The sequence below is a fragment of the Agrilus planipennis genome, unplaced genomic scaffold, assembly GCF_000699045.2.
Source record: "Agrilus planipennis isolate EAB-ADULT unplaced genomic scaffold, Apla_2.0 scaffold155, whole genome shotgun sequence".
NCBI lineage: Eukaryota > Metazoa > Arthropoda > Insecta > Coleoptera > Buprestidae > Agrilus > Agrilus planipennis.
Genome location: NW_020439161.1, coordinates 252,403 through 266,745, shown reverse-complemented (window position 1 = coordinate 266,745; position 14,343 = coordinate 252,403). Strand labels below are relative to the sequence as shown.

Below are 14,343 nucleotides of genomic sequence, written 5' to 3'. Positions count from 1 at the left end.
GTTTTACTTTTATTTATTTTCATATAATACTGTTTTGTCAGTACCGCTTCGTTTTATTTGAAGCTATCTCTAACTCCTCCTTGCTTGATGCTAATACTACTATATCATCTGCAAATCTAAACATACTAATCTTTTTCCCCTCTATATCTACCACTACTAATATATATGAAAATATTATTTATTTTGCGTCTTTACCAGTTTAGGGAAGCGAGCACAGGACCCTAGTTGACATTCCTGTACAGTTTTTCATTTTTATCTATCCGAAAAGTTAGAAGCGATGCCACGTTTTTTTTTTTTAATTTTTTTTTCTAAGTTGATGCGTTAGTGTGTTTTAGATCACAATCTAAACATTGTCGGAATAAATGTACCTAGTGCATATGTTTGTCGACTATCATATACTCGGAGGACATACGAATGCGCCGACAGTGCTGAGTGCGGTAGCATGTGGACGGACATTCTTTGGTCAACTTCGAGATTCTACACGGTGTGTTGTTGAGACAAATACCAGCGACGTCTTTCGGATACTTTCAACCTTCCTCCGGCAGGTGTAAATGGTAATTAAGAAGTTTGTCGGAAAAGAACAAAGACACGCCGGCAAGTTATACTTACATACACGTATTTTATATATCCCTCTATAAAGATATATAATCTTACATGTGTACACGTTTAACGTTGGTGTTTTAGTATTCGGTTTTCTTTATCATGAATCTGTAAACTATTATAAATGTGTACTAAGTAGGTATATAGTGTAGCAATAACATTAGTTTTATTTTAGTTTTTCGGCTAAAGACCACTTTAGAATTTGAATGTTGGGTCCAAAAGGGGCTTAAGGAATTCTATGATATTAAATCGAAGTTTTTAGGCATGTCAATTGGAGCCTGGGTGGCCCAAAACCTATGTAGTTAAAGTTGTGACCATATGTTGACTAAATATTTTCCCGATATAACGTAAAATTTAAGACGATTTTGCATTTTTTCATGGTCAAGATTATTACTAAATTTTGCACCTAAGAAAATTTCACTTCCTATATCCGAGGGGTGATGAAATACAGCATACGTCGCAGGATAGGGAAGGAAATTAACATATGGTCTAAAGCACTCTTTACTCATTCTGCCTAGGCGCCTAATATAGTAATATGATCGGGGAACTCATGACCTCTTAAATTATATTCCATAGAACTTAAAATCTACAACATTATGACATATCTTTGGCCCCTACAAAAAACAGCTGCACTAAGTCCCTCATGCTAATAAAAATTCAGTCTTTATCTAGCATTTTGACGAAAGCAAAACAATTTGGTATCTAATTGTCCAAAATGGGGCTTCAGACCAAAATCGCTCCAAAATTTTTTCATCGATTTCTTATCATTTCTAAGGGTTCAATGATTATATTTGATGCGAGGGAGACACGACAAGGAATAATCACTTTTTTTCGGAAATTTGAAAGTATTTTTTTATTTATGAAGTCATAAAAAGCTGTCTCCCCCACCTTTTAATATCTAATTCTATTATGTAGCATGGCTGGAAATCAATGGAAAGATTTTTGGAGCGATTTTGGCCTGGAGCCCCAATTCTGGATAATTACCAACAACATTTAATGCTTGGTGGATTCTTATTGTTGCTTATAAAAATCTTGTAGCAGGGTAGCAGGTAAAAAATTATTTGTTTCTAAAAAATCAGTGTCTACCTTACCGATGAACCTAGAGATTTAAAATTAACGCTAATAATGTTTATATTGTTAATGAAGATATACTCCAACCCTTGATTGTTCTGTGTGAAATGACTCGACCCTGTCAGCTCCTACACCTGAGCGCTAACAAATTCCAGTCATGTTGTACTCTTGAAATCTACTTCTACAGGGGTGAAGTCAAAATGTAAGCAACTATCATTCTTAAATCAAATTTTAAATCGATGTTGGAATGTTTTTTGAGATTATGTTCACGGCCTGATGGGCTGAGGTTAAATTGACCGCGGATTTGGATTCAACAACCCCAAAAGCATACAGTAGATATACACAGTCAGGCCGCCGGGGCAAAAATATTTTTTTTACGGTTTTGGTGGATTTTGCTTGTTGATGTTATGATCAACCGCGACGTACTGGGGTTAAATTGACCCCCAGACCGATTTTTTGATTTTGTTTCGTGTATTAACATAACATAATAGGATCTTGGTAATTTTAGCGATTGGAATAAAAACAAATGTTGTAAGTGATTGACCTACTGACAAATAATACATTAGTAATTAGCGAACGAGTGGAACAGAAAAGAGAAAAACGAAAATATTTTGGCTGCTGTTAATGAACTTGAGCCAATGTGAGAATACGGAGTGTGTTTAAACAGCACACAGCACATAAGAATTTCAAGAGCATGTCGAGCAAGGCGGTAGCACGCCACAAGCCTGCTACTCATTCGCCACTTTTACAAGACTCCTCCAGTTACTTGTTCGTGTAATTAGTTGGAGACGATTTATGCGTGTAACACTTCAATTTAAACACAATTTGTTGCGCTTCTGTCTAGCACACCAACTGTCACATATTTTAGAGATTTTCCTTTCCCGTTTGCCGCTTCTTGTTTGACCAGAATAAATTCGAGCGACTGTTTCAAGAAAATATTTTATTTTAAGAGTAAATTGTCAAAGGAGACGAACAATTCCCTTCATTTGTTTCCGCACTGTTTGTAGTAGAACTAGGCTGCGTTCCAGCTTTTGTCTTTAATACTCATTTATTACACGCAATACGCTCCAAATAGTTGAATGTACACTTATGATTACACAATTACGTTATAACAAACGAAATTTACGATCAACCTACTTTTATACGTATAACTATTGGAATTTCCTGCTTTATTTTCGTACCATACCTACACTAAAACGTATATGACGAATTTTGCATTCATTTATGAGCCGTAAAAAATGTAATTAAATTATTATTTCACAGTCAAATAAAATAAAAACTAACTGGTTTTGGAGATATGAAAAATTGTTGTCAAAGCAAGAGTGATTTTTCTAGGCCAACATTTGTACCTACCAAAATTAAAAGGGGTCGTTTTTAATCAGTTGACTGTCTTGCCAATGAACCGGGAGATTAAGGTTGCGTCTGTTACTTGATATTTTGTGTTTGTAGTTGTACTTCTCAAAAAATACCGATCAAAATTATTGTTCTTGAAAGAACTAATGCCACACAAAATGTATGCTATGGTACTTTAGCGTCTTTTAATAATAATATTGATAGAAATACTAACTAACAAAAACAAATTTAATAGAATATTAAAAAATGCTTAAGAAACAGTATTAAATATTTACAAAAAATATAAATTTTTCCGCCACAAAAATGTAAATTATAATAAACAATCCTGATGGGTAATATTTCAAATATTCGCTTTTTTTACATATAAAATCGTTAAATTCTCCTTATTGGGGTGGGCACCTTGTATTCGACAAAAAAGCTCTCGATCTGACCTTATTTACCCCCAGGTTATATATAAACCGAACTCAATGATATTCCATGTAAGTACATACTTCAAGTACACTCTTTTTGCTGTAGTTAAAGTAATTAAATCGATGTTTAAGTTTCCTTTGATTTCTATTCATCGTTGTAAGGAGACGTCTTTTTTGCCGGAAATTAAAAAAGCATAATGGCCGACATCAGTGACAATACGACAACAATTGAAAAAGAATGATGGCCGACAACAGCAACAATACGGCAACAATTAGAAAAGAATGATGGCCGACACTACGTAATACTGGAGCAATAAAAATGGCCGACCATTGACAATACGATTAAACATAGAACTTAAACTTAGCGCATTCTAATATTATAAAAATACTAACTAAGAAAACACTAACAAAAACAAATAACAATTTATATACAAAAATGAACTGAAACACGAGATACGAACAAGTAAAAAGTATGTACATGAGATTTATTGAAACAATTGTAGTTTTATGAGACATTTTTTATTGATTATGAAGTATTTTTATTTCTTCATCTTATGTGGGAGTAATAATAATAACACATTTTTAAAAAATTGCACTCCTGTTTGTATGTTTGATTGGTCTCTGAGTGTGACAGTAGCGCGATATGATCGACAGTATGAATCAGCTTTTAGCTATACTCGTAGCCGTTCTAATTTAGCCGATCTTGGCTATTTTCCTCTAAATTCTTTGGAGAGGATTTGTTAATACTGACTTGATATGTATTTATCGATTTTCGGTTTATCAATATATCAACTGCATCTATATTTAAGTTCTTCCACTAAAACTTCAAGTTTTTGCTATTCATTTCATATAAAACGCAATTTAACATTATTAAAGTCGTCAGTAGAATGTAGAAAGTGAAACCTTAGGAAAACAATAAATTAAAAAAGAAAAATAAAGCATCCCACATGGTATAAAAACAGTAACAAACAGATATGTTTCTGTCTAAAGCATTGTTATTAATATTTAGGACTAGGAGGGACATGTCGTACTTGTTCCAAATCCCAGGAACCCAATGGTGCGGTAAGGGTTACAGGGCTACCAAATACACGCATTTGGGAAGTTTTTCGAAGACTGATAGGTGCTGTCGAAGGCACGATACTTCATGCCCATACTGGATTTCCGCCTACGAGACCAAATATGGGCTCTTCAACTGGAGGCTTAACACCATTATGCACTGCAGCTGTGATGAACGGTACTAATTCTAGATTTAATCACCTTATAAATGATTTATTTACCGTCTAAGGTTTGTTAATAGACAGTTGTCATAATGAAGTGGGCGTTACATACATTTTCCTGCATATAATAGTTGTGCAAAATACCAAGACCAGTAGTGGAGAAGTCTCATAGAAGGCATATCATTGTATTGTTTTAACTTGCACATTGCGAACAGTGTGTTGAGCTCTAGATTAAGAGCATACCTAACGTATTGGTCATAGTTTTAATGCTGGTTCTTCAATTTCTTCCAAATTATACATTTATCATCGTATGGTCGTCAGTCCTAAGACTGGTTGGACACGTACCTCCACTCCTTTCTACCTTGAGCTAATGTTCACATTTCCCCAAAATTAGAACGACCCACATCCTAAACTATTTGCTAACAGTAATCTAATCTAGGTCGACCTCTACTCCTCTTAACTCATGTTTTTGCCTCTGACTAGACCTCCATGCCTGTCTCGCCTATTTTTTATTGACTTCCACAGAGTCCTCGGTTCTCCTTTTCTTTCTAATACCTCTTCATTTCTAACCTTTTCTATCCACGGTATCCTCAACATTCTTCCGTAACACCACGTTTCGAACGCTTCTAACCTTTTCTTTTCCGCCGCGCCCACCGTCCATGTTTCGCACCCATACAGCGACGCGCTCCAAACATACACGTTTAACAAGGTGACAGTGTGTATCCCTGTCTGACTCCCTTCTTAATATTTACATCTCCACGTTGCAGCTCCAGCTCTATAACTACCTGTTGCTCTTTATGTAAACTAAGTATCTCTGTAACTCATCCCTACATTTTTAAGTATATTTAGCATCTTGTCCCATTTCACATTGTCATATGCTTTTTCTAAGTCTACAAATCCTTTGCACGCACTCTTTCCTTTTTCTGTCGTTTTTTCGATTGTTACCCGTAAAGCTAGAATGACCTCCTGCGTTCCTCTATTTCTTCTAAACCCAAATTGATCTTCCCCTAATAGTTCTTCCGTCCGTTTTTTCATCCTATTCTGTACAATTCTAATTAAGATTTTTGACGCATGAGAAGTTAAGCTAATTGTTCTAAATGTCTTGTACCTATCCGCGCCTCTCTTTATAGGTATAGTTAATAGCACGTTCCGTTTATAATCCTCTGGGACTTTCCCCGTCTCGTAAGTGTGACTAACTAGCTTCAACACACGATTTCTATACATTACAACAGGAAAAATCCTGTCAACAAATATTAACTGGTTCTTCAGTTAAAAACGGAAACGTTTGAAAGGTAATTCAATTATCCACAAGTTATTAGTGTAGTTCAATGAATCCAGTACAATTACACACAGTTTTATGTCTCGGATTTGTTTCGTATTTAAAATTGTAAAATGTCCGTTTGTTTCATTAATATGTTTCTTTTAGGAATGGAAATTCTTTAACAGTATTAGGAACATTGATGTTATTTATATTTATTAAAGAATTTCTTAGCCCGGGACCTTCTTTCTCCTTTCCTGCAGATGGAAAATACTTTTCTATTCTTGATAAATAAATTTGAGTAACATCAAAATTTCTAACAATGTTCAATACTTTTTTTAGCCTGGAACCTTCTTTCTCCATTTCTAATACGAATGGAAAAAGCTTCCCTATTCTTGATAAATAGATTTCAGTAACCTCAAAATTCCTAACGATGTTAAACAATTTGCTAGTCTGAGATCTTCATTTTTTATCTTCCAACAAATGAAAAGAATTTCCTTATTGTTGATGTAGCCTCTCTTATTATTGAAATACTCAAAAGTATTTGCCTAGAACGAGTACTAAAAGAAATACTTAATATATCCCTATCGATTAGTACAATGAGTACTCGGTACATCTCTAATTTATTGCTGTTTTAAAGTTAATTTGCTTTCGTTACAACAGGACCAGGACATAAAGGTGGTAAAAAGGAAGAAATAGTAGGCAGTTTGAAACTTGACTTTGAAGAGATTTTCTGTAAATATCAAGTTCAATAGTTAAATTTGTCCTGTTGTTTTGAGATCATGCTAGCTGCTAGCAGATCATATGATTCGGTACAAATAATATGGATATTTTGGGGATAATTTACAGCAAATTGACCATTATATTTACTTTTTTTTTATTTTTTCTTCAAACAGATCCTGGGAAAAAGATATGTTAACAGAAGGAGTTTCGTTATAGGTTGTATAATATGCGTAAAATAAACACTTAACCAAAAAATATAATAGATCACTCCTCCCTCATGAGTGCAGTTCAACGTAGGTATCTAAATAAATATTAAACACAATGGCAGTCCCTCTGTTGAATTTTAAATGTTACATTATACCTTTAAGATTGTATTTAAGAATGCTTTAAGCGCCAGAACTGACTTTTCTACCCTTTTCACGTCCACTATGTCAGCAAGAAGCTCTTTGTTATGCAGACCAACACTGGTCACTTAGAGAAATCTAATCTATTTTCATCTGGTACGTTAGACATGGGCACATTACGTACGTACTTTAGGGCCTCCTCAAGTGGTACCTACCTTTAAATGTGTATTCAGAATATGATGAGTATCTTGGATCTGAAGACAGATTAGATCGGTCAAAAGATTTTGCAACTTTCTTAGTATCTATTGTGTTATGGGTTATAAAACCAGAGAAATACATGAGAAGGCTATGCCGCTGGAAAAAGGAATGGTTAGGGTCCATAACGTAAAAAATTACTGAAAAATTAAAATTTTTGTTTAATGTTGGGTTGTTCACAAAAATTCATCCAAACATTTGAACTTAATTTATTAACAAATTTGTACAAGTACAACAATTGCAACAGAAAATGGTGATCGTCTAAATGGTTCAATATCTATCTGGTTACTGTGTTGAAGTGTTGATTCTATTTCAAAATTGTTCTCACTAAATTTTGAGTTGTGGGCGGTACAGAAAACAAGTGGAAGGGTGGTACCTCCCTTACATTCAAAATTGTAGATAAGCGTAATTTCTTGATATGAACACAGGATGACCTGTGACTATTGCTAGGGTACCTACCTAATTGCAGTCTTCTGCGAAGGGACGGTTTATTGTATCAAGACACTCTTCTATTAAATGAGAGGTTATTCCACTCATAAACATGAATATATGTACGTGACAACAACAATGGTTTTTCAAATATAATTATTTGTTCAAAATTCCTAAAATAAACTATTATATTATTATATGATCGTACAATTTTAGTTAACCTTCCTGGGGAATATTCTCTTTCCCAATACATTCTCAAACCTTATCAGTTTGAAATACTTTACGACAATCATTGTTATTTTTGTCATTTTGTACTGAAACTAATGAATAAATTGACCAATAGAAGATTTATCAAAAAACTATGAAATTTAAAATCTTCTCTGCAATTTTTTTGTTCAGTCTAGCCAAACCATTAGAAACGTATCTCTTTCGTAGTTTCCGTTTTATAGCAGTCAGTAGTTAAGACCTTCCAGAAACATGAGGATGTACAAATTTGCAAATTCCCGGAAATAGATAGTTTAGAATACCAAAATATCAAATAAAGTTCTATGGAACTGAACTAAAAGTAACCATAAAAACGACCCCAAATTTTATTTTATATAGATATTTTCAAGATGAAATTGTCTCAATAACACCATAACCATTCGAAAGTTCTATACTTCTCGTTATAAAAGAAATAAAACAAAACTATCTAATTAAAATCAATGTCGCATTACGAATCGCTTGTTCTTTAATTAACAACTAAAGTAAAAATTAATGAAGCAATATTATATTTGATCCCGTTATAAGGAGATAATATAGGATGAAACTTTTCAAAATCATCTTCAACAGTAAGAAGACATCACAAACTTTCTATTAACGCTCATCGAATTGACGTCTGTGACGATTCAAAGACGGCCGACAAGGAATTAAATTTCGAATTGTGTTCTTGAATCAGACGGTTATCTTTCTGAAATTAAGTTGGAAAAGCAGACCACAATGCTGAAAGATAAAAAATTTCTGACTGTTGATGATACTCATAACACGGAATTGTCGACGTTAGCCATCCGTGTGAACAGAAAGGGGGTGATCAATCTTACCATTGCGGGATCCACCCGATAAATATCGGAGACACGGCCGAATGGTCAGGTGCCTTTCGATATCTCTTTCACTACCTGGTTTGATGAATCTCCTTCTTTAAGATTAAGAAGATCAAGTAATCGAATACCAAAAAAAAAATACGTTGAAACGTTAAATTCTGATGATTTTTGCGGTGCAGTGCACGCACATGAGAGTAGACGGTTATCAATTTCATTGTAATTATCAAAAAATGGACGTAGTATAAGCACCTATAATAAGGTAATCATCAAAATCTAACTTCAAGATTTTTTCAAAATTGTTATTACTACAGATTACATCAAATTAATGACGAAAAATTGTTACTGCTGATACTACCTCGCCGGGAATAGAACCCGGGTCCCTAGAGGTCAAAAGTAATTCTAAAATTAACCCTAACGTTGAAACATTAAATTCTGATGATTTTTGCAGTACAGTGCACACACATGAGAGTAGACGATTATCAATTTCATTGTAATTATCCAAAAATGGATGTGGTATAAGCATCTGTAATAAGGTAATCATCAAAATCTACCTTCAAGATTTTTTTAAAATTGTTACTACTACAGATTACATCAAATTAATGACGAAAAATTGTTGCTGCTGTTACTACCTCGCCGGGAATAGAACCCGGGTCCCTAAGTTTTATGCACCGTTGTTCTACCACTAAGCTACGACAGGTGCTTACAATGGTTTCCAATGTATTATAATCATTAACAAGGAGACATTTAGAAAAATTTTTGTTGGGGTAACTTCAATACATTAAAGTGAATTACTTTTTGAATTAATTTGTACCACTATGTACAACCTCAAATTTATGAAAAATGCTGCTTCACCTCTCGCAGCGTTAGTAGTAGAGGTGTCAATCCAGGTTCTCGGGTTCGATTCCCGGCGAAGGCATGACAGTAGTAACAATTTTTCTTTGTTAATTTGAGATTATCTGTAGAGGTCAAAATTCTTCTAAATTCCTCATTTTTAGACAGTGTTTGAAAACATAGTAGGGCGAATAACTATACCTTTTTATGTGGCGAAAAACTTGCACTGCGTGGCTGCATTTGACACTAGAAACCACCAAATACATCTTACAATAACTACAAAATGAAGAAAGAGCATGAATACTTATTTGTTTTTTTTTTTTTCAAGTCACATTCCCAGTCATAACTTCACTTTCGCCATACGCAGAACTAAACAAAAATTAGTTTTCTTGATGGTTGGCTTGACACAAGGAACACTGTATTCTTAGCAATTACCACAATTTTTATTGTTTAATAATTGAAGGGTCTATCGGTTTTCGACTTATGCATAATTCTATTTCACCAAATTTTGTGAACCTACAATTTATGTTTCGTCTGCGAATCGACACCTTTGGTTCATTATTTTATAACTAGCGTTTGAGGGTATCAGCCTAATGTGTGGCGGGTTATTTGATGATACAGCACAAAAATTATTTTACTGCTTCTGTCGAACACCATTTTTAGAAGAGAGCAGGTAAAATTTTGATCGGTTCAGCAGCAATTAATTTTTTGCAGGTCTGAACTGAATAACGCAAGAATTTCAGCGAGTAGGGTATAGATATATACGTAACAGTGAATGACCTATACGGTGGTAGTTAAATATGTCGTTAGTAGCTTCCAAACATAATTTACAAAACTAGTTTCAGAAGAAATCATGTGACTACACAATATATGCGTTTAAAGGCAAAAATTGTTTTGTAACGATTGGATCTAAGAAAATTCAAAATTAAGTTTGCAACAAAATTGTTGAGTTGGACAATATGAATACTTGTACTGAAGTAATGGAAATTATTTGAACAAAATTTATAGGTATTTTATTTCAAATATAACTATAATTCAAAGGGTGTGTTCCGAAATATAACCCATCATACTGACCAGTGCTGATGACGTAATGAATCGACGCCATACTGTTGATTCGTTCCGAAATATACTGGCCAGTGCAATGATGTCAAATTGACGCCATATTGACAATGGTGTTTGTGCTCGTTTACAATATTTTGGTCTAAAAGTTATTAAAGTTTCTTACAATAAAACATTCCTCAAAGTCTGATGCATATACGTCCGTTTGATATACTACTACATCACATTTGTCTCACCAGTACAATATGGCGTCGATTTATGACGTCATCAGCACTGGCCAGTATGTTGGGTTATATTTCGAAACACACCCAAAATATGTTCCTACATTAGTTCCACCCTTTTATATCATTACTTTAGCAATATGTTCAAATTAACTGAAAGAAAATAACAGAAACTTTATTCTTGTGGTATTATGGTATCAGAATTCAAAACCTACAACGGTGTTATTCTAACAATGTTTACAGTAACTTCTTCACGACCAGTTTTTGATTTGAAACTTTTGCCCCCCTCCCTCAACAATTACTTTGTATAGACCATAACCAAACAAAACCAGAGACAACGCTCAAATCCAGAATGGCACAATTATGCCCCATGTTAATTTCAAGGCATAAGACTACCGATACTTTTGTATTCAAAGATTTAAAAAAATTCAAATCATTCCCAGGCTATTAGAGGTATTTAATAGTTAATAGGTTTAATAGGAAGCTTTCGCAAGAAGCATATTGGTATAGATTGGTTTTCGTTGAAATACATTGCAAAATTGGTTTTCACTAAAAGCTGTTTTACTTTTACGAAATAATATATAGCTTATGTACCCTCTAAAGGTCCATCCTAAATACTGGTGGAAGAATTTTTGAAATCGGATGAGTAGTTTCAAAGATAACCTCCTACATCCAAACGTCATAATATCAGTATTGATTGAGCTAACTTAAACACTTTTTTAGAAATTTCTTAGTAATTAATTAACAATAATTTATAGTTTATGACCAAGAGGTGATCATAATGCTAAGAATTTTGATCGATTTTCATTGACACTTCGTTAAAATTTCATAATTCGCTTTTTGCAAGTTTCCTTTTCAAAGTTCCCCCTGTGAAACACTTGCACATCGAGATCATAATGCTAACAATTTGATTGGTACACATCTCAATCGGTAATGTAGCATCATTATCTGTGCTCTTCGATGCATGACAGTTGCTCAACAAGAAAAGAAATTGTAATTCACGTTTACCACAAACGATCAACAATGTCTAATAACAATCGAAAAGCGGCTTGCTTGTCGACATATGATGTCTAGTTCAATGCAACGTGATCCAAGTGACTTGTGAAACATTTATTCTCTACCTAGCCGCCCTGCCTGCCGGTAGTGTGCATTCATCATTCTCGAACCGACTTAATCATTTGTAATGCTGACACCGTGTCGCAAGTATTCGAGGGGTAGTAAAGTGGTAGTAACAAATGTCCCGGTGGGACCCCTGCCTGTGTGATTGAAATAGTGGTGGAATCGCTGGGCTAAAGCCGGTACCGATCACGATTCTAATCTTTGATACGTTTACGCATATAAACCCCGAAAGACGAATAAAATAGAAGATGAAAAAAACGCGTCTGTAGTTGAAGACGGGTAGAAGCATCGGTGCGTGATGGATAAGATAACTTGATAGTTATTTACATGGGAAAAATAAACTATTGATTAAAGGAACCATTTATTATGTTCCTGCAAAAGCCAGAATGATTCTAAATCCTGAGATTTACCCGTGAAACCTAGCGAGTTTAAAATTTCAAATTGTTGCAAAATAGTTGTTAAATGGTTTTTTATTTCGTACTTCATCTTCAAATAAACAAAAGTAAAACAAAAATACTGGTATGCAAGGGAAGAAAAAGTAGGGAAAGAGCGAATATAAAGATAGGATGGGATACGAAAAATTAGAAGTGACCAAAGTTAAGTATCCAGGAAGCTAGATAAGTCAGGACGGAAGGAGTAGTAGGGATATAAAGCAGGGGATAGCGTAATGTTGAGTTCACTCACAACGATTAATTTAGAAGAAAAGTTTACAACCCTTCCAAATGTGGTGTTACAGGCGAATGATTAGGATGTCGTGGATAGAGAAGGTTAGAAATGAAGAGGTATTAGAAAGGACAGGAAAACAGAGGACTCTATGGAAGTCAATAAGAAATAGGCGAGATAGGTTGGTAGGACACCTTCTCAGGCATGAAGGTCCAGTCAGAAACAAGGTAGAAACGGGAGTTAGGAGGGGTAGAGGTAGGCCTAGATTAGATTACTGTTCGCAAATAGTTAAGGATGTGGATTGTTTTGGGGAAATGCGAAGATTAGCTCAGGACAGGAAAAAGTGGAGGTTCATTTTCATTTCATGCTTTCAAGCTTTAGGTATTTTTTAGTAGAAGCACAAATTGGTTTATGATAATAATGAAAGGATATACAAAAGTCAACTATTAGGAATCTAAAGAATGGAATAAAAGCAGATACAATTAAGACAATAGCAAATATAGTCATACAGCTCTAAAAATGTATGAAAACGGAATTTAAGGGTGGGCACTTTGAGGAGTAAAAAATTCAGCATCTTGTTGGAAGTCCCTTTAGCCTAAGAACTTCCTGTAATCTCTTTGACTTTAAGCACAGTAGTTCCTGAGTCACAGGTAGGCTCACAGAAATGAAGATTCGTCCTGAACAATTAATAAATATTTGCAAGTTTGTTTTACTATTTGTGGTGTGTTTGTTTTTGTTCTTGTGCTGCTTTATGGATTTTAATATAAAACAGGACTTCAGAGTGCCATTTGAACCATGCCTAATGCAACAGACAGTATCAATGGTTGACCAGGTCGTGTTATAACACTCTGTATTTTAATTATGATATTTTACTCTTTGCTTATTCGACAACTGGTAGACACTTACACCGACCTGAAGAGTAGAACATTAAATCAGGATTTTTCTGTGTTGAATTATGATCAACAATCAAGAAATAGAGAATGAAATTTGCCCTCTAAAGAGCAGTTGTATACAATAAACAATTAACCATAATGTTAACTATTCCTTTCGGTCTAGTTTTCACAATAAAGGACATTAAGGACATTTTTCTATATTAGAAATGAATGACTCATTACTAGCGCTTGAGAACTCATCCTGTAGTAAATAACAATTCTCTAGAAGACCCAATTTTTTCAAATATATGATTCCATCAATTATTACAAGATTACTTTCCCTAGCAGCTTCATATTACCGTATTAGGGTTTATGAACTAAGCAATATGAAGTATTTGTACTATTTTTGATATTTTTAATAGTACCTATACTTCGTTTACTTTCTGTAGCGATGTGACCTTCAGTTTGACCGACGCAAAGTAGAAAAGAACAGGACTAGGTAAGAAAAGGAAGGAGACAACTCTCGGTCAAACTCTTAACCGGTGAGGAGCGTATAATCCGTACAGTACTGCGCGGAGAAATTGACCATATTATCCACTACAATTGCTCAAATGTGCTGTTATTGGTACTATTTACTACTGAAAAAATCAACGAGATGTTTATTTATATTTGAAGACATATTGAAGGCTTTAACGCTTGTTTTCGACTCGCTCTACTATTCATGATTGAACAAAACTTTTGGCAGGTACTGTATGAAAAAGTATGTTTAATGAACAAGAGTCGAGAGTATAATGAGCTTTTTTCTCCCTACCTACGATTTTGCCAGCGCGCATCCAAGA

General features: G+C 34.4%; 1 protein-coding gene across 1 annotated transcript in view; it reads left to right on the top strand.

The window, feature by feature from the left end:
• The window catches only part of LOC108737480, a 120,871-nt gene that overhangs the window by 83,658 nt on the left and 22,870 nt on the right, over positions 1-14,343 (top strand). The window contains exon 3 of the mRNA XM_018470341.2: positions 4,444-4,668. Within this exon, the coding sequence (XP_018325843.1) occupies positions 4,444-4,668 (225 nt within the window). The remainder of the gene's footprint in view (positions 1-4,443; positions 4,669-14,343) is intronic.